At 37.3% G+C, this 20714-nt stretch overlaps 3 protein-coding genes across 8 annotated transcripts; all 3 read left to right on the top strand.

The window, feature by feature from the left end:
* The first annotated feature begins 118 nt into the window (after positions 1–118).
* SDP6 (FAD-dependent oxidoreductase family protein) lies at positions 119–4763 on the top strand. Of its 2 annotated transcripts, XM_008235218.2 has the most exons (7): positions 119–661; positions 1190–1663; positions 1790–2121; positions 2756–2916; positions 3232–3487; positions 4033–4331; positions 4446–4763. In XM_008235218.2, coding segments are annotated over exons 1-7 (1890 nt in total). In that variant the 5' UTR covers positions 119–294; the 3' UTR covers positions 4447–4763. The 2 variants fall into 2 exon arrangements, with proteins under 2 accessions (XP_008233440.2, XP_088908994.1); XM_089052868.1 differs by lacking the exon at positions 4446–4763 and having other exon boundaries at positions 121–661; positions 4033–4332.
* A 453-nt stretch (positions 4764–5216) lies between these two features.
* Positions 5217–9199, top strand: SVR1 (pseudouridine synthase family protein). Of its 4 annotated transcripts, XR_016127333.1 has the most exons (11): positions 5218–5737; positions 5879–5958; positions 6129–6229; positions 6337–6403; positions 6582–6675; positions 6773–6821; positions 7169–7319; positions 7810–7866; positions 8365–8420; positions 8636–8807; positions 8902–9199. XR_016127333.1 is itself a non-coding variant. In XM_008235058.2 (10 exons), exons 1-10 carry the CDS (start codon positions 5260–5262, stop codon positions 8694–8696), a joined length of 1194 nt encoding a protein of 397 aa, XP_008233280.2. In that variant the 5' UTR covers positions 5218–5259; the 3' UTR covers positions 8697–9199. The 4 variants fall into 4 exon arrangements, 3 of the variants coding, with proteins under 3 accessions (XP_088909349.1, XP_088909350.1, XP_008233280.2); XM_008235058.2 differs by having other exon boundaries at positions 8636–9199; XM_089053223.1 differs by lacking the exons at positions 7810–7866; positions 8365–8420; positions 8636–8807; positions 8902–9199 and adding an exon at positions 7627–7803 and having other exon boundaries at positions 5217–5737.
* A 1317-nt stretch (positions 9200–10516) lies between these two features.
* On the top strand, positions 10517–20373 carry MRH2 (Armadillo/beta-catenin repeat family protein / kinesin motor family protein). 2 transcript variants are annotated; one of them, XM_008235057.3, is made up of 21 exons: positions 10517–11008; positions 11234–11334; positions 11447–11569; positions 11771–11956; positions 12691–12912; positions 13023–13185; positions 13528–13677; positions 13967–14055; positions 14764–14976; positions 15114–15248; positions 15607–15786; positions 16061–16237; positions 16538–16657; positions 16837–16965; positions 17041–17179; positions 17292–17384; positions 18644–18769; positions 19070–19195; positions 19445–19588; positions 19667–19795; positions 20102–20373. In XM_008235057.3, the coding sequence occupies exons 1-21, from the start codon at positions 10744–10746 to the stop codon at positions 20248–20250; spliced, it is 3159 nt and encodes a 1052-aa protein (XP_008233279.2). In that variant the 5' UTR covers positions 10517–10743; the 3' UTR covers positions 20251–20373. The 2 variants fall into 2 exon arrangements, with proteins under 2 accessions (XP_008233279.2, XP_088909345.1); XM_089053219.1 differs by having other exon boundaries at positions 16436–16657.
* Positions 20374–20714: the final 341 nt, after the last annotated feature.

Below are 20714 nucleotides of genomic sequence, written 5' to 3'. Positions count from 1 at the left end.
TCCTGCTAGAATTGTATTTCTTTAAAGTTGAAATAGTCCTTTCGGAAAAAAAGAGTTGAAAAGGTAAATAAAAAATTCATTAAAATGCGGGTAATAGATGATAAATTAAGAAAAAGACAAGGGCGTCACATTTTCAACCAACAAGCACGAGAGTTTACGACACTACAGCATCTCACTCTAAAACCAACTCATCCAAAAATCCAAATCCCCCGCGACCGATTCCCAACGCTGCCTCTCTCTCTCTCTCTCTCTCTCTCTCTCTCCTTCGCGCTCTCTCATTAAACTCTCGAATTAATGGCCACCGCCATACGCCTGCGCCGGCTCGGAGCCGCCGCCGCAGTCGCAACAGCAGCTAGCGGCGCGTTCCTCATCCAACCGTCGTACTCCTCCAGCGACCGCGGCAGTGGGCCTGCCTCCATCGCAGCTGTTCGCCAGAGGATCAGCGACCGCAACGCCGTCGTTCCGCCCAGGGCGGTCCAGGAGTCTGCTCTGATCGCTGCCACCGCCGAGAACCCGCTCGACATTCTCGTGGTCGGCGGTGGCGCCACCGGCAGTGGCGTCGCTTTTGACGCTGTTACCCGAGGCCTCCGCGTTGGTCTCGTCGAGCGCGAGGACTTCTCATCTGGCACGTCGTCGCGGTCCACGAAGCTAATTCACGGAGGTATGCGTATATACAATTATGATACATGTACTTGTAGACTTGTAGTTGTATGCGTACACGTTACATTACGAGGTTTGTCAAGTTTCAATTTTGTCAGTTCCGGTTGCTGTTGACGTTTCTTGGTTTCGTCGTCTTGTTAATGCATTTGTGTGCGTCAATGAGACCGTTGCAATTTTGTTAGCTCTGTATATTGCTACTGGCATATGGTTGTCGATTTTGATTTTAATTTTAAGTGGAGATTTGTTGTAGTTTTCAATTTAGACTGTACGATTATGATTGGTCTAAGGCGATCCATTTTTGTACCTCTTTTTTGTTGTCATACTAAATCTATATTCATCTGTTGCTATGATAAATACTAATTAAAGTGGGCTGTAAGATATGGTGGCTGATATGATATTCAACTTTTTCATTTGGAGTTAATAATTATTAGCCTTCTTTAAGCTACTTTAATTTGATAACATTTTACGGCTAATTGATTATTTTTAATTGACTTCTATTTTGGTGGCTTATGCAAAATTATTCTGTTAGGTGTTCGGTACTTGGAGAAAGCTGTTTTTAATCTTGACTACGGGCAGCTGAAGCTGGTATTCCATGCGCTTGAGGAGCGTAAACAGGTTATTGAGAATGCACCACACCTCTGTCATGCTTTGCCATGCATGACACCATGTTTTGACTGGTTTGAGGTAGTATACTACTGGATGGGCTTGAAAATGTACGATTTGGTCGCAGGACTACGCCTGTTACATGTGTCTAGATATTATTCGGCACAAGAATCTGTTGAGCTCTTCCCCACTCTTGCAAGGAAGGGTAACAATAAAAGCTTGAAGGGAACCGTGGTGTATTATGATGGGCAGATGAATGACGCACGTCTTAATGTTGGATTGGCGTGCTCTGCTGCAGTAGCTGGTGCAGCAGTGCTTAACCATGCAGAAGTGGTTTCGTTTTTGAAGGATGAGGCTAGCAATCGGACAATTGGTGCAAGAATCCGAGACAATTTATCAGGTAGAATTAGAACACACTTCTTCTTCTTCTAGTGACATATATTATGTTGGTGTGATTATGTGAATGATGATTTGAAGATTTCCTTTTGAGCGTTGTGATTCTTACTGTATTTTCTTAAGTTCCCAGGACAAGAGTTTGACACATATGCAAAAGTTGTTGTGAATGCTGCTGGGCCATTTTGTGATTCTGTAAGGAAGCTGGCAGACAAAGATGTAAAGCCTATGATATGTCCAAGCAGTGGTGTACATATTGTACTTCCTGATTATTATTCTCCTGAAGGTATGGGTTTGATTGTTCCTAAAACTAAGGATGGACGTGTTGTTTTTATGCTACCGTGGTTGGGACGAACAATTGCTGGCACCACTGATTCCAACACCCCTATTACTCTGCTTCCTGAACCACATGAGGATGAGATTCAATTCATACTGGATGCCATTTGTGATTACCTGAATGTCAAGGTCTGTGATTCTCCGTGTTTGTGTGGGTGGCATCTTTGCCTGCATTGCTTATCCACTTTTCAATCACCCAGCACCATGTTTATCACACGTCAAATAGATGTTAGACAAAATTAAATATCTGTTTTCTCAATGATTGCTTTTCTGTCTATTTGGTCAGCTAGTCAGTATTTTGTGAGTAAATTTCACAGTATGATCAAGCCAATTCTTTGAATCATCCCTATTCAGATTGGAAAAGTAGTGCACGTGTATCAGCATTCAGGGCTTGTCACATGCTGTCATTTTGGCCATTTGTATGATTGGCTGACACAAGCACTTACAGCAAGTAATGCACGATTCATGTTTCTTATATGTTTGTTATGGGAGGCAGTGTAAGGAAACATGCATCTGTCATCTGTTGTTGAATTTACTATCTCAGGTTATGGAGCATTATTTTCCTTGACAGCTTAAGAGATCCTGAAACGAATAACAGGCTATTGATTGACTCCTCAGTATAACACTTTTTCCTTAAGGAATTCTTTGTCTAGTTGATACTTTATATCTAAGCATTTAGAGCTGTAGCTCAGTCTTGATGTCTTTCTCTTTCTTTTTTGGTTTAGTTTTCTTGTTGAGACTAAAGTATTCTGGAAAATTATAGGTACGACGCACAGACGTTCTCTCTGCATGGAGTGGTATTCGCCCTTTGGCAACAGATCCATCTGCAAAAAACACCGAGAGCATCTCCAGAGATCATGTTGTATGTGAAGATTATCCTGGTTTGGTAACAATCACAGGTGGCAAGTGGACCACTTACCGTGGGTAATGTTTATTTAGTTGTGCTGAGATGATTTACTTTATAGTTAGAGGGCAACTGAAGCTACACATCCACAGGGGCTTCCAATTTGAGACTAGGCAACAGTATACTTATGTTAGTTGGATAGGCTTCTTTTCGAATGTCCCTTCTAGATTGTTTTGCAGATGGCATACTTAATATTAGGCTTAAATGTTTAGGTATATTGACATTATAAACTAAGACCTTTACCCTTAACATCTTTGTCACTCCCTTTGTATGCCCGCCTTCCTCTCTGTCTGTCTGACTCCACACAAGTATTTTGCTGACTAGAAATTTTTCAGCATGGCAGAAGATGCGGTTAATGCAGCAATAAAGTCTGGAAAGCTCACACCACAAAATGGATGTTTGACCTCGAAGCTGCAGATTGTCGGTGGAGATGGATGGGACCCTGCATCTTTTACAGTTATTGCTCAACAATATACACGCATGAAGAAAAGTCATGGTAAAGTTGTTCCTGGAGTGATGGACACTGCTGCAGCAAAGCATCTGTCCCATGCATATGGTACTTGGGCTGAACGAGTTGCTGCCATTGCTCAGGTTGGTTTTTCTCGCTCCAATTTCACTTTGTAGTTATGACCTATCATAATATGCTATTGTTGTTGCTGGTGTCTATTTTCATATGTAGAAGAGCGTTTGGGCAAATATTGTATAATTATTTGGTTTTGCGCAATTTTTCTATCCCTCGATGTAAATAACCCAATATTGGTTCACAATCAATAACATATTCACCATCTAGAGTAATGATGAGTCCAAGAACACCATGCGTTGATGGGGAATGGGGGGACCCATATGTATCATGAGCGTTTGAAAGGGATTAGGTTTCTTTTAGTTGAATTTTTCAAATATAAAGTTAGTCACTGATTATTAAACATCTTTAGAAGTAAGTTTGTTGGAGAATGGTACACTGATGTTTGCTCCATAATTTTTACCACTCTGGATTATGTTAGTGCATAAACTTGTAATCCCTGGGAAATTTGGAATTGTAATTCAGCATGCAAGATTGTGACTTTAGTGATTTTTCTTTGGATCATTCACTTGCTTTTGAGGTTAATGCTTACTTTTAACTTCTTTTCACATTTTAGAATGAAAATCTGGGGAAGAGGCTTGCCCATGGATACCCTATTCTAGAGGCTGAGGTTGCTTACTGTGCTCGAAATGAGTACTGTGAATCTGCCATTGATTTCATTGCTCGGAGATCTCGGCTTGCTTTCCTCGATACCGATGCAGCAAGCAGGGCATTGCCTCGTGTAATTGAAATATTAGCTTCTGAACACAACTGGGATGATTCGAGGCAGACGTACGAGTTAAAGAAGGCCAAAGAATTTTTGGAAACCTTCAAATCTTCAAGAAATGCTCAGTTCCATGATGGGAAACATGTTTAGTAAGTTCATTGATCTCCTGTTTATCACTTGATGTCTCTCTAATCCTGATCAACAAATTAGTTTATGGAATTAATCAGTAGTTAACGAATATCGGCCGCTTGTCTGTGCTTCAGGTTTGCACATTCATTTTTCGCAGATACATTAACTGGCGGCAAGTTTTCCAGCCTTATTGTGGTGCAAAGGAGTATGCCTGCCATACACAGCATATGGTGATAGAATACACGTTTATGAAAATTAACTGTTGCTCTCTTGGGATTGTCTTACACAAACATCTGCCAAAATAATTTGTTACAAGATTTTCAGCCCATTCGTCCAGAGTTGCTGGTAAATTTTTTCAATTGATCCTAATCGGTGTATTTTCGGGTTTCCAAATTAAAATTGTAATCTTGGGAAAAAACATGATCATTAATAATAAATTTTTATCACCTTCAGTTTGCTTGCATATTATTTTTAGCCAGAAGCATACATAAGTTATAACAAAGTGGCCAAAGCTTTTGACAAGGACCAACTTTCGCATGTTTTTTCCTTCTTCACGAGTTTTAACATAACCTTTTATCCGACTCACAGGTTAACGCTGGGTCTAATACTCAAATATTTCGAAGTTATTTTTCTGAGAGTTTTGAGATATAAATAAATATTTTTTTATTAAAAAAAATAAAAATATATTACAAATTTATAAATAAACTCAATCCTAGACATATATTTATAAAAAAATCCTAACACTATTTAAACATTCAACCCCAAAATCAACAATTATATATTTTTTGGGTGTGTTTATAAATGGGTTTTGAGTCGTAAACCATAAGGCCCAAAGGTCCAAAAGCCCAATAATTAAACAAAAAAGCCCATCCAATTTAAAATAAAATAAAATAATATATATCCACTGCAAAAACCTCAACCAAAAACGAAAAGACCCGGCAATCAAAAATGGCTTCAGTGGCAGCTGCTGCAATAGCTTCGCTCTCTTCTTCACTCTCTTCTTCACTCTTCTCCAAACCCTCACTCTCTCTCATACCCATCCGTACACTCCCTCGCATCACCTGTTCCCTCTCTACTTCTTCTTCTTCTTCCTCTCTAGAGTTCAACATCACCTTCGCGCCACCTAAGCCCAAGCCCAAACTCAAACCCGACTCCGCAGAGCCCGACCCGGAGGCTCTCGCCGGCCAGCTCATCATCCCGTGGATCGTCCGCGGCGAGGATGGCAACCTCAAGCTCCAGTCGCACCCTCCTGCGCGTTTCCTCCAGGCCATTGAGACCAAGAGCAAGACGAAGAAGAAGAAGGAGGGCGCTGAGAAGCGCGTGCCCACAGCTGAGCCCAAGTATTCAAAAGCCGCTCGTAGGTTCTACAACGAAAATTTCAGAGACGCTTCGCAGCGGCTCAGCAAGGTTCTCGCTGCTGCCGGAGGTAATTATATCAACTCCTCCTCTCTATGTATGAATGTAATTTGGGCCATTGATTGAAGAATGGCATTTTTCAAATTCAAAATTGAAACCATTTCTCCAATTTCACTGTTTTTCAGTGTTAATGGTTTTCCTTTGGTTTTAGTGGCGTCAAGGAGGAGCAGCGAGCAACTTATTTTTGATGGGAAGGTCACTGTGAATGGCTCTGTATGCAATACTCCTCAGGTTAGCTTCTTCTTCTTCTTTTTTCTCTGTATATTTCCATAATCATTCCTTCCCCTATTTCGTGTGTTGGGTTGTATTTGATATTGTATATCTTTTTAGCATCACGGATTCACAGTTGTACTTTAGTGTTACAGTTGTACTATACTAGTATTTCTTTTGTTTATGTGTAGACTCGAGTTGATCCTGGAAGGGATATCATATATGTCAATGGAAATCGGCTTCCAAAGAGACTGCCTCCAAAGGTTTATCTTGCCCTTAACAAGCCTAAAGGGTATGCCACTGCTACTGGCTTGTTGCTGCTCTTGTTTTGGCCGCTATGGTTATTCTTTGTTGCGAACTTTTCAATTTGAAATTAATGCATTTATATTATGATGATAGGTACATTTGCGCATCTGGGGAGAATAAATCTGTGTTGAGTCTATTTGAAGATTATTTGAAGACTTGGGTATGTTATGGCTTACCATGCATTTTGCATTTTCGTCTAACACTTCTTCAATTCGGTGCCTACTGCCTATGTGGGCAAGTATGGATTAAAGGATTATTTTAGCATTTAGAAATGTATCCTGGTAGCATATTCATGCATTCAATTCGTCAATTGATCAACTTGTATTTTGCATTTTCAGGATAAGAGAAATTCCGGAATACCCAGACCACGGCTATTTACTGTTGGCCGTCTTGATGTTGCTACAACTGGGTTGATCATTGTGACTAATGATGGTAGTATATTCAAAACATATATGCATCTGTCCTTGTACAAAAATTTAAAATAGAACTGATTCAGCTAATATCCTAATCCATTGTTATATGTTCTCAGGAGATTTTGCTCAAAAAGTATCACATCCTTCATCAAACTTGTCAAAGGAGTAAATACACATCATTCTGTTCTCTTCTACTATTTTAGGACTATCATGTTTAACCATCAATAGAGAAAGAACATTCGAAACAAAAAAATTATGCCTGAAATCATGTGAAAAAGTAAGATTATTAAAAATTTCTAAATCAACAAAACGAAAGCAATGCATTTCAATAATTGGGACTTGGTTTAGGAGAAATCAAAAAACAGGTGAAAATTGCTGGAAGTTCAAGGTAGATGTATTTGCAAGTTCATAATGTCATCATCTGGTCATTGTTCTCCATTAGTTGATATTTACAAGTAATTTCCATTGGAATATGAATGCTGATGACCTACACCTTTACATTGTAATTGTAGATACATTGCAGCAATAGAAGGTGTAGTCAGTAAGCGGCACCTGTTAGCCATCAGTGAGGGAACAGTCATTGAAGGCGTCCATTGCACCCCAGATTCTGTGGAGTTGCTACCACAACAGCCAGATATGTCAAGACCCCGTTTGCGTATTGTGGTACTAATTATCTGTTCATGCCTCTCTTTTGCTTTCTTTTCTTTTTTAAATATGAAAAAAGTGACAGATTATATGTTGACATATCATTGTTTTGTTAGCCCAAAAATGCTAGTATAAGATACTTTTATTTATTTTATCCCTTTGTTTTTCATTTCTTTTGGTCATGGACTGTATCTTCTCATGCAGAATCAATGTTTCAAGATTTGATAATCTTATAATTTTACTGGCATGAGTGGAAACTGTATTGGATATGAACATTATCATTCTTCGGGTTGATAAGATAACACTGGGTGTTTAACTTTGGAAGATCTCCAGAATGATATGCTGTTTCATGTTATCATGTTTTGGGGAAGCTACATTGCCTTCTGACTAAGGAGATGCACACAGAATGTCAACCTGAACAACTATAAAGTTGTGGCTAAAGCATGCAATTTCAACTTTTGCAATACCAATCACATGGATTTCATTTTATCCACCTGGATTCATGTAGGTTCATGAAGGGAGGAACCACGAAGTACGAGAACTAGTGAAAAATGCTGGACTTGAGGTTAGATTTGTTTATTGGGCGGAGCATTTTCCTCATTCCATAAATAATTCTGATTTTGTTTGTCTTTTTGTCCTCAATCGATCACATATATGAAGAAATATGAGGTGGACTTAGTGATCCTCTAAATTGGATTTGTAATATGAATTTGTGACTATATTGAATAAAAGTTTTCTTGTTGCTGCTTTAAGACAGTAAATACTTTACTTTCATTAAAAATATTCCTAATTTTGTTTTCTTTTTAAATGTTTTGATTCGTCATTATGCTGTTTTTGAAGTTGTTAGAGAGTTACAGTTGTTTCTATGTTCCACATACGTGTTGTGAACTTGAGGTATGATTTTAAAGATCTGTGTGGTCATTTCCCTAGAAACTGAAAATATGGTGATAAATTTGACCTTTGATGACATGGACTTACCAATCTTAAATTCCCCGCTAATTCTTACCTGTATTGTTTCTTGTTTTTGAAATTTATGTTCTGCTTATGCTGATTGTTGTTCCAGATACATTCATTAAAGCGCGTACGCATAGGTGGTTTCAGGCTTCCATCAGATCTTGGGTAATTGTTCATGAGATCACCCTGTTATGTATTGGCAGTTGTGCATGTCAAAAGTATTTAGCATTTATTTCTTTCTTGTAGTTGGTATCATAACTAAAAGTTATCTGATGCTCTGTTTAACTTGTACAAGGAACATGCATATGCAATAGCCACCATCCATCATAATTTACTCCTAGACCCTTTGACTTGCTTGCTAATTGACTTCAAATTTTCAGGCTTGGAAAACACATGGCTTTAAAACAAGGCGATCTTTCTGCCTTGGGTTGGAAGAGTTAGGAAGGTTCATTGGCTGGTTTTCCTGTAAGTTAGTGCATCTTCAAGGCGCTGTCAGGGACTTCACCAATGTATCAAGCCGGAGCTATTGAATTGCCCCGACCCCTTTTTCAGGCAGTATTTGGATATGCTTGGAAGGAATCATCTTGTTGATTGGTTGAAGTTTATGTCTCAGCCGATAACAGGATACAAGCCATGCTCATTGCAGGTGTTAGAGCTATGTATAAACCCCAGAAGTGTACGAATTGCTGGGCAGCGTAGTCATAATCCGGGGTGCCACACCTGATTAACCAGTACCTCTAACCAAAATGGTTGTTTTTCTGTTCATAATCTTATGCTGTTTGCCACAAAATCAGAAATTGCGATGGACTTCACTTAGATTAATTGTACATCAAAGAAAATATGTCACCTCTTCTAGATTTTTGTAGTTTCTGGTTGTTGCTATTGATAGATTGGATTTTTCATCTGAACCATTGATGAAATTCAAATCAATTCCTGTGATTCTTCTTCATTTTTTTTTTTAAAAAAAAAAATCACCAGAACATAGATTTGGTCTTGACAGGTGCTTTACCTTTAACATGAAACCAAGCTGCTGCAGTTTTAGCCATTTCTAGTTTTCAAATCAATAAATGAAAATTTGTGAAACAGTCAAAGTATCTCTCTCTAATCTATTTCCATTCTGTCCAAGCCATAAGAGGCTAAAAAACTTTATTAAAAAAAATACTACATGCTATCATTGTCTCATTCCAGCTGGGATTTGTGGTACGTTGCCGGCCTAATCAACACAACCAAACAAATAGCTCACATGAAATGACATCAAATGCCAACATTTCTTCATCTTCCTCACTCCGACACGTCCAACTCATTTCACTTCAAAACAACCCAAGTTACTCAGCCATCTGCCATCTGGGAGATGTGCATTAATCTTTTCTAATCTTTTTACTATTGGATAACTAGGTTTAATTAATATATGTAATATAAGATCTTTTTTACAAAGTTGTGTTGGAATGGATGATTGAAGTGGTCAGCTTTTGACTTGAACAAGAAAGTTTCACACCAAATCTTCTGTTTGGGACGGCAAAGTTCATTCACGTTGTGTCTTCTACATACAAAATGACAGACACAGCTAGAAACACAACACTTTCTTATATAAATAAATAAATAAATAAATAAAAAAACAGTTGAACCATCCATAACAAACGATCGTGTTTTTACTTTTCGGTGTGAATGAATTAACCATCACCAGTTAATATCATTGTCTCTCTGATTACAATGTCCTAACACTACATGTGCACCATCGCTTTTATAAATGGGTGATTTTTTTACAATTGCTTGCAAAGAAGGGTGTTCTATATATGAGAGGGACCTACAAGCAGACATAGATTCACCCACCATCCATTGACTCATTGACATGACGGAATTGTTCGTGTTTATTTCGCAGATGTAAATTAAGTCAGTTGATTGTACTTAAATTCGAATCTTAATTGCTCTAAATTAGATTAATTTATGAATCGATGAGAAATAAGCTATGGGGATTCCTAAGCTGGGCCCAGCACTGTAGAACTTTACTGGGTCCACAAATATTTTCATATAATGACAACATTGACAAGCCAAGCCAATGAGAAAAAGAAAACAGAATGTCATGGAAAAAGGATGTAATAATAGACATGGGACACGTGCGGATGAAATGGAAGGTGAAAAAGTGGGTCTCTGAAATTCGAAAAAGAGATGCACAACTTTATTACTTTACGGCATTCAAGGAAAAAGAACAGCAAAAAAAACACCAAATAAATATATAACGGCCGTCTCTTGTCTCCTCAAACGTAACCCACAACGCGGGAACCAGTTTCTTTCATATCTAATTTGCGCTTCGCAAATCGCAATCCCTCTCTCTCATTCACTTGTTATTCTTTCTTTCTTTCTCTCTCTTCCGTCGTGCCGGCCTGTACACACACTCTCTCTCTCATGAATCATAATAAAGCTCGAGAATCTTCTTGCTCTGCAATTCTCTGCATCTGGATTTACTGACTCAGAATTGATTTCAAAATCAATGGCTGCTTCCTTTTCTTCTTCTTCTTCGTCTTCGTCTTCTGTACGATCATCGTCGTCGGCAACAGCAGTGGCAGCGGTGCATAATAATGGCAGTAACGGTGTTAGTGGGAGGTCTGAGAGACAGCAAGTCCCTCCTACTCACTCCAGTCGACAAACGACGTCGTCACAAGCCCATAGCCATCGCTCTAAGCCGTCTTCAAGCTCACGGCGCTCCGTTACTCCCAGCTCTCGAACTCCTCACTCTAACCCCGACTATCAGCAAGGTCTCCCCTCTCTCTCTCTCTCTCTCTCTCTCTCTCTCTCTCTCTCATTTAGTTTTGAATTTTGGAATTTATGTTCTTGTTAATCGAAATTAATATCAAGCACATTTCAACTTTGATTTTGCTGATGTGAGTCTTAGAGTCTTAGAGCAATGAACAAAATTTAAATTTTTTAAAAAGTATTTTGTTTGTCTTTGTTTTGGGACTTTGGCTTATAATTTCCAACAGAGCCTGGAAGAGTGAGGGTTGCTGTTAGGCTTCGACCGAGAAATCTTGAGGACCGGAGTTCGGATTCTGATTACGCAGACAGTGTTGAGTTGCAGCCAGAGGTGATATGAAGTTTGTCATTTTCCCAGAATTATGATGATTGATTCTTAAAGCATATTTATTTAATAATCTAATAAATTAAAAGTATCGATTTTCTCTCTATGTATAATGTAGCTGAAGCGGCTAAAGTTGAGAAAGAACAATTGGAGTTCTGAGTCTTATAGATTTGATGAAGTTTTTACTGAAACTGCCTCCCAAAATCGTGTTTATCAAGTAGTGGCAAAACCTGTAGTTGAGGTGAGTGGCCCAGTATATATATTCATGTCAGGTGTTGAAATGCTCAATGTGTCGTTCTATTGCACCTGTCTGGATATCTTTATTTGATTGGTTAATTTCAAGCCAATGTTTACTTCTGTCATTATCGCAGAAGAAATTTATCTTTAAAATTTTTGGATGCCATGTTAATTATGTACATTCAATTTTGATATTCTTTTGCAGAGTGTATTGAATGGATATAATGGGACAGTTATGGCCTATGGCCAAACCGGTACCGGGAAAACTTACACAGTTGGCAGTCTGGGTAAAGATGACCCATCTGAGCGTGGTATTATGGTTAGAGCTTTGGAGGACATAATTTCGAATACAACTCCAGCTAATGATAGCGTGGAAGTTTCCTACTTGCAGGTAGCAATCTATGTTACATCAACATTTCCTTATGTGTTTTGTGTTTGTTGTTCTTTCATATGAACTTCTTAGAGAGTTTGATAATCCTCTATGGTCAGGGTTTTGTGTCAAAGTTCAGGGCTAACTTTATTGTTGAAGTGCTAGATTTCCACCATTAGCATGGTTTTGTTCACTGCTCCATGTAAAATCTTAATTGAAACTTTTCATTTCTTGAGTTGAACGCTACACTGCTAAAAACCAAAAAGTTTTAATATTTCAGTAGAACTTTGCAAGTCTTAATAACAACTTAGGAAAGTACTGGTGAACCTGGAGGTGTAAGCTATAATTTCATGGATTTGAACACGGGTCCAGTAAACAATGAGTGCAGTTTAAGGTTCATCATATCAACTTGTCAACTTGTTGTATGAGACTACGATGAGGTATTACTACCAGGAAGGTGTGAACTTCCACCATCTCTAGTAGAACTCTGTCCTTATCCAGTAGAAGAAGAATGGCTGAAAATATAGTTGTTTTCAGTCAAACCCTTGTCTTTATATGTTGTTTTCAGTTTAGGTGCCTGCCATATCTTTCAATAACTATTATGAACATAAACTTATATTTTCTCAGTTGGTACTTGTTCCAAAATTCTAAAGATTACTTGTCATATGATCCCTTATATGTTGAAGTAGATAGTCATGTTACTACCACATGTTGGGTGATTGCTCATGTATGAAGAACTGTGTTTGTTGCTCCAGTTGTACATGGAATCTATTCAAGATTTGCTTGCACCAGAAAAGACTAATATTCCTATTAGTGAGGACCCCAAGACTGGTGAAGTGTCACTTCCTGGTGCTTCAGTAGTAAGAGTTAAAGATCTTGATCACTTTTTACAACTTCTGCAAATTGGTGAGGCAAACCGTCATGCAGCTAACACGAAGCTGAATACGGAATCTTCACGTAGCCATGCGATTCTCATGGTGGGTCTGTTGTATAATTTTGGGTTTATTGATTAATGCTTGCTAGACATTGTTTCTTTGAATAGCAGTGATCTGGACTTATTCATTATTTGAATCTTTTATGTTTACAGGTTTTTCTTCGCAGAGCTGTGCAAGAGAATGCTGTAGATGAGATGATTTCTCAAGAAAAAGCCTCTTGGGCTGATTTATCTGGTAGAAATAGTGTACCTATAGTTCGAAGAAGCAAGTTGCTGATTGTCGATCTTGCAGGATCTGAAAGAATAGATAAATCTGGTTTGTCGTCGATACTGTACACCTGAAGTAGTACTTTAAGCTCTCATTTCCGCCCACTTGTTTTTCCTTTATTAAAGATTATTGGCATTTTTTAAATTATTTATGACAATCACTTTTAGGACTCAACACTAAGCATTATTAATTTCACTTGAGGTCTTTCCGTAAGTGTTGCAGATTTGGGTTCTACATATCTTGTATTGGAAGCATGATCTTATGTTAATTTAAGCCAGATAGCATGTATTCTTCCTTGAAATAATCTGCAGTTTTCAGTTGTAAAATTCTGGGGTGGCATCTTGGTTTGATGGCATTGTTATTCCTGACATTATTTTTCTCATGTTGCAGGCAGTGAGGGCCACTTGCTCGAGGAGGCTAAATTTATAAATCTTTCACTCAGTTCCCTTGGAAAATGTATAAATGCATTGGCGGAAAACAGTCCACATATCCCTACAAGAGATTCTAAGCTTACGAGGTTGCTTCGTGATTCATTTGGAGGTTGTCCCATATATCTAACATTCTGCTCTATATCTTTTATATGTATATAATTTTTATTTTGCATCATTTTTATTTCATCGATAATGTTCTTTGCTATGTATTTGGGCTTAATTAATTGCTTGAGAATATCATTTGGTCATTTGGTGAGACCAGCGAGACAAACAATAATTTGATAGTATGTTTATATATGTTATTCTTCAAATTTGATAGTATGTTTATAATTGCACTTTTTATTTTTATTTTTTATGATTTTCCTTTAATGAAATGCATTATTCTTTCCACTAAATAGGCTCTGCGAGGACTTCACTTATAATAACGATTGGGCCATCAGCAAGGCACTATGCAGAGACCACTAGCACAATTATGTTTGGACAACGGGTGAGGATTTGGAAGTGTTTCATCTCTCTTTTAATGCCTTGGAACTTCAGTTTCAATATGTTCAATACATTTTATTGTAAGGATTTGGAAGTTTATATATTATGATGAAAACTAGCATGTAAATGCATTATTTTCTTCTTAGACTTTGTCAGGTAGCATTTCTTTTCAATAAATTAGTATTGATGAGGAATGGAACCATGTGGCCTAATTTGAGTTCAAAATGTTAAGAAATGAGTCTGCTGGTTTTGTGACAAAAATTTATATCCCTGCCTCTAGTTGTATCATTTACCCCGTCAAAGAATTCCGGGCTTTTTCTTTTTCTGTTTTTGTTGAGAAAAATGGTCTAAGGGGTCTACCTAGTTCAAAAGTAAGGCTAGTTGACGATATAATCAGCTCAATTACCTGGTCTTGCCTTGGTTATAGAACACCAACTATCAGTTTGTCCAGGATTAGTTTTGTGTCTCAGTATGTGATGTATTTACAAGGAAGAGAATAGAATAGACAAACAAGGAAGAAGGCATTGAAGTTTATGTTAACCCTTATGTATGGCTGAATTGAGTTCCAATGTAAATTCTAGTATCTGTTTTTCGTTTCATAATTTTAGTACTTTGAACTGCTGATGTCATGTCATATTATTAGTTTAGCTCATTTATTTAATTGGCAAGAAACTTATATTTCATACAAGACATGGTGTTGCTTCTTTTGCAGGCAATGAAAATAGTAAACATGGTGAAACTTAAAGAAGAATTTGATTATGAAAGTCTATGTCGGAAGCTTGAGAACCAAGTAGACCATCTCACTGCACAAATGGAAAGGCAACAGAAGTTGTTGGACAGTAACAAATTTGAATTGGAAAGTCAGCTGAGAGAGTGTCAAGAGACTTTTTCTGAGGCCAAACAAAATCTAATCTCAAGGTCTGAGGTAGTTGTCTCTCCTAGAAACCATATTTGTAATTTGGTTGAAGAATGCTGGCCTTAATATGATGAGGGTTGGATGTAACACATATTTGAGTCTTTTGGTCTGTCTTTCCTTCTATAATATCTGTTGCATGCTTGCAGTTTTTGGAGAAGGACAATACTCGTTTGGAGTTGGATCTGAAGGATCTTTTAGATGAACTGAAGCGTCAGAAAGAACACAGTGATCTGATGCATGATAAGGTTGCACAGCTTGAAGCAAGTTCAGAACATGGCAAGGTATTTCCTTTTTCAAGATACAGTGCGAGAATGTTGGCTTGCATCTTCATTTCATTTCATTTTGATGGCTATTCATCTAGTTATTTCCTTGTCAATCTTGCTGAGGCGAGATTGTGGTCATGATTATTGATGTTGGTTCTACCATTCTAGTGGCTAGTCTCTTTTCTCATTATTGATGGCCCACATCCCAACTTTGCTTTTTAGAATAATGGTAAACAAAACAAAAAGTATCATATAGACAAATCATTTATGCAGCAGCAGACACACATATGTAGAGTTTGTACTGTTTTCATAATAAAATATTTTGACCTTTATGAGCAGAGCACAATACTTATAGTGTTGTTCTTACTGTTAGTAGCAACACCAGCTTGAAAGTTCTATGTATCAGAAAGTATTAGCTGATACCACTCAGTTGTATGAGGAGAAAATAGCAAAGTTGATTAAGCAGCTAGAAGAAGAGCATGATCGTGCTGAACGCGCAGAGGAACAGTTGGATGTGATGAAAACTCTTCTGACTGAAGGTCAGAAGACTATTCAAGTAAGTTATTTATGCATTTCTCATAGAACATATCATTTTTTTTCCCTTTTTAACTTTTAACAGTTTTCTGTAATATCCTAGGCATGCTATTTTATTTATTTATTTATTTTGGAAATGGAAAATTTAAAGTATGATTTCTTATGCATTACTCATTCACGTTATGTTTGTATTTTATTTGAAAACTTTGAATTATGGTCCTTTTTTTCCTTTTTCTTTTTTTGTGCATGATGGAAACATTATATCTGACCACAAACCATAATCACTGTTTTTGTAGCAACATGAGATGCAAAATTCTACATATCAGTTAGCACTTGCCGAAACTACTCAGATGTATGAGAAAAAAATATCTGAGTTAATAGAACAATTGGAGGATGATCACGGCCGTTTTGAAGATCTGGAAGAACAATTGGATTTGGCGAAGAAGCAACGTGATCATCAAAACTCAATGCAGGTTAAACTTATCCCCTAAAACTTACTAGATGAACCCTTTGTGATGTGCCATGTATTTGGAAGAGTCCAGGGTGCTTCTGGTGGCATTTATCCAATACTATTATTTTTAACATGTATATATATAGGCCAAAAAAAAAAAAATTATCCCTAAATAATTGAAATTGTACTTTTTATTGAGTTGTGTAAAGTTTTTATGCAGCCGCTATCTGCCTTTATTCTCCCTGGTTTGATGATTCTCCAAAATTCAAGACTCCTTTACACACTGTTATTAAAATATGTTGCTCCGTGGTTTAAAATCCAGGGGAAGAAGGAGATTGGTGAACTTAAATTGAAGTTACAAGAAATGAATCAGCTACATGAACAAGCTGTAAATGAAGTTCAGTCCTTGAAATTAGAGTGTACTGATCTATCAGAGGAGAAGGTACGGTTAACATATAAAAAGGAAAAGTGTGGCTCAGTATTTTTCCCCCTCAACATGTAGACTAATACTGATTTCGATGTGGTCATGCATTTGCACCTACGGTTTAAATGAGTTTAGTTTTCAGTTAAGGTTGAGATATTAAATTATTCATGATTTTTTCTGTAATTGGGACTATAAAGGCAAGACTCAGTGAAGAACTTCAAGATGTGAAGCAAAGACTTTTAATTGAAGAGAAGCAAAGGAAGTCTGTAGAGAATGAGCTGGTCAAATTAAAGAAGGCTGTACCAGAGAAAGAAGATGATTTTGAGGCAAGTTGTTAATGCATTTTCAAAAATATGACATTCATCATTAAAATATAAGTTCTTATATTTGAAGTTCTCCAGGACAAGAAATCATATATGAAGGAAAATATACATAGAGGATCTTCTGCTTTTGGGAATCCAATGGGATTACACAATTCAAATCCATCAAGGGATACACTTTCTGGTCAAAGGGCCGCAATTGCAAAATTATGTGAAGAGAGTAAGATTTATTATATAATAAAGCCACAAAGTTTGGAGAACTATTTTTGCCTTTTCCAGTTCCACTCATTGAAATATTTCCGTTGACAATTTAATTTACTAAATGAATTCAGTGGGGCTTCAAAAGATCTTGCAATTGTTGGCATCCGAAGATTCAGATGTCCAAACCCACGCTGTGAAGGTGGTAGCCAATCTTGCAGCTGAAGGTACGCATTTTCCTTTATTTTCTATTCTATATTAGCGGATAAATGCATGCTTTTCATCCCCTTTCAAAGGAGTTGACGGTATTATTGTTGCAATGTGCTTCATGGGCATTCTGCATCTGACCTTTTCCCCCTTTCCCTCCATCTTTTATGAATTGCTGTCATCCTTAAGTTTATAGTTTTTGCAAATTACCTTGTCTTAACTTGATTTTACTAGATGAAATTTCTCAGGAACTCTTTGGAGAACATTTTTCTAGTTTTCTCATCATGCAAAAACATAGGACGTACCGTAGCTGTGTAATATGCAGAAAACCAGAAAAATTAGCCCATTTGGTCATCTAATTGGGTAGCATTATTCTACCTTTATGTAATATGCATCAGTTAGTGTTTCTGTTAAAGAAAGACATTCATCTGTTTCACTGAAGTTCTTATTCTGGAATTTGGTTAAGATATGGGACAGGTTAACTCAAAGTATGATCCAGATTTTGCTTAGATCCAAGTAGAATAAAAATAATATGTAAATATGGGCCAAGTAAAAGAATATTCATATTCAGGCCAAAAAAGAAATGAAAAAAAGGAGTGTTCATGTTAAAGGATTGGTTGAAGTACTAACACTGCTTGTCATTTGTCAAGAAAAATATATATTATATAAATCTTAATATCAAATTTTGTTAGCTCTTGGGTGTGTGTCAGTACGTACATGCTACTTATGTTTCTAGACACATGCAAACGCACACTTCTTGATAGAAAGCAGCACACACATTTCGTGATCGAAAGTAGCTGTTTATTTGTTTTGCCTAATCAACAAAGTTATTTTTGGATGTTTTCAGTAACGAAAATTAAAAGCAGTCAAAATAACTTCCAGTAGATTGATCTTGTAATAATAACTACATAATATTGCTAGTAATATTTGATGCGGGCGTTATTCAACAACTATTTTTTACCCTTATTTGCCAATTATCTTTAATCCCACTGTTAAATAGAGAAAATCGTAATCCCCACAATCAAATGCCATGTGTTATTAGGTTGACATGAGAAAATCAATCTAATGGGAAAAAAATTTGTGTTCCTATAAAATTGATGCATGCTAGTATGCTACTTTGATTTTCTCATAAATTATAATAGTGATCTTCTATGGCATATTTTTATGCATTTGATTTGAAAGGTCTCTTTCATGATCTATCACTGCTCCTGTCACAGGGCCAACAGTTAACTTGAGGATTTAGTTATGTGTACCAATTAAGGTTTTCCTTTATTTTCAGATACTAATCAGGCAAAGATTGTGGAGGAAGGCGGTTTAGATGCTTTGCTTACGCTGTTGCGATCCTCACAAAATACAACTATCCTTAGAGTGGCTTCTGGGGCCATTGCCAATTTGGCTATGAACGGTAAACCTGATTCCTTTTTTCACGCACGTAGCATGCTTGTGGAAAATGCAAACCAATCTGATTATTAAACATATACCATTGGAGTTGCTGATTATATGAACATTTAACTGCACATTTGTTGACAAATATAAAACTATGTATTGCCTGCTATCTCGTGGTCTTGTAGTAAGGTCGGCAGAAAATGACTCCTTAATATTAGGAAAGGCAAGACCCTTTAGAGTGTTGAATCTTGATCGTTTTCCTTAATTCATATCCTTCTCTTCTTATTTTGTCTTTTGTTTCTCTTTTAACTCTTCTCAGAGGTAAATCAAGGCTTAATTATGAGCAGAGGTGGAGCTCAACTACTAGCAGATACAGCATGCAAGACAAATGATCCACAAACTCTTAGAATGGTTGCTGGAGCACTCGCTAATTTATGCGGAAATGGTAAGCATAAGGTATTTTAGAGTACTTTGTCAAGAACTTTTGTACACTGCATACGGGCACACGGTTTAACTTTGAAGTACCGAATGATCTTTCCTTGAACCGAATCCCTAATTAGCATCATCATATCGTTTATGCCATACGTGGTTGAGTACTCAAAACATGGTTTAAACTCCAAGTGTATCTTATTATGTTATCTCTTAAGTGTCCTTCTAAATGGACGGAGGCATGCGTGGTTTTTGTTAATTACAGAAAGATTACACATGATGCTGAAAGAAGATGGAGGCATTAAGGCACTCTTGGAAATGGCGAGGTCCGGGAGCAGCGATGTTGTTGCTCAAGTTGCTAGAGGGCTGGCTAACTTTGCAAAATGTGAATCCCGTGGAATTCTTCAAGGTTGGTAGAAGTTGCCCTTTCTGTAGTTGTGTACATTTAACACTGCGTTTTATTGAGTACGGAGTTTAACATATGCAGGACACAGAAAAGGTCGTTCACTTTTGATGGAAGATGGTGCTCTTACCTGGTTGATTGGCAACTCCAAGACTACCTCAACTTCAACACAACGCCATATGGAGCTTGCTCTCTGCCATTTGGCACAAAATGGTAATAACCCCACTGACTGGACTTGAGCATTTTTGATTGAGAATTTTACATTATTTCAAATCAATCAGACAACCAATAGTGATTACATTACATTCCTCAAGTTTTTAAAAGTTTTAAAGAATAATTCAACCAGTAAACACAAGCAGCAGAAGAACTGTGACGGGTGTTACAAATTCGTATGCAATTTGGTCAGATGCTGCACTTCTAGGTTTAGAAATTTTGATGCTTAGGATGATGACTGAACCTGTTTACCTTTTAGATCATAAACTACCAAGGCAGTAATTCTATTATCTATTATTCATGCAGAGGACAATGCAAGAGATTTCATTTCCAGTGGAGGACTGAACGAGATTGTACGAATATCAGTCGAATCCAGTAGGGAAGATATCCGCAACTTAGCAAAGAAGGCGTTGAGAGTGAATTCAAAATTTCACAATGAGATGCATGCTGAATAGTAACGTGTATAGAATCACAACCTCTGTAGCATATTGTTTTGTAGCCATATGTGTTTTTTTATCAACTGAAATTGGAAGTCAGGACTTGAAAGAATGAAGTCTCTGGGCCTTTGTTTTGCGTGATGCATGGATTGGGAGATCTACAATGATTTTTACGTCGAAATGCTATTACCAGCCCAGTTCTTTTGCTAATCATTTATAAGGCCGAAAATACAGAAAGGACATATCGACAAAATTAAAATTAAAAAAAATTAAATGGGAAAGATTTACGAAGAAACAGTACTGGTGTTGTGATACTCTATTTCATAAAATCAAAAACTTGTTTTGGGGCCAGAAACAGCAGTTGAAGGTGGATTTGACTGGACTGAAAACCCAAATTACCCCAAGATCTTGGCCTAGGCCTCAGGCTTAAACCCTGAGTCGGATCTTGAACCTCGGGCTTCGAACTCAGACCATTTTTACAT

This window comes from Prunus mume, linkage group LG5 (genome assembly GCF_029339155.1).
Source record: "Prunus mume cultivar Tortuosa linkage group LG5, ASM2933915v1, whole genome shotgun sequence".
NCBI classification, from domain to species: domain Eukaryota; kingdom Viridiplantae; phylum Streptophyta; class Magnoliopsida; order Rosales; family Rosaceae; genus Prunus; species Prunus mume.
Note: the sequence above shows the minus strand (reverse complement) of the source record. Positions and strands in the feature narration are given on the sequence as shown.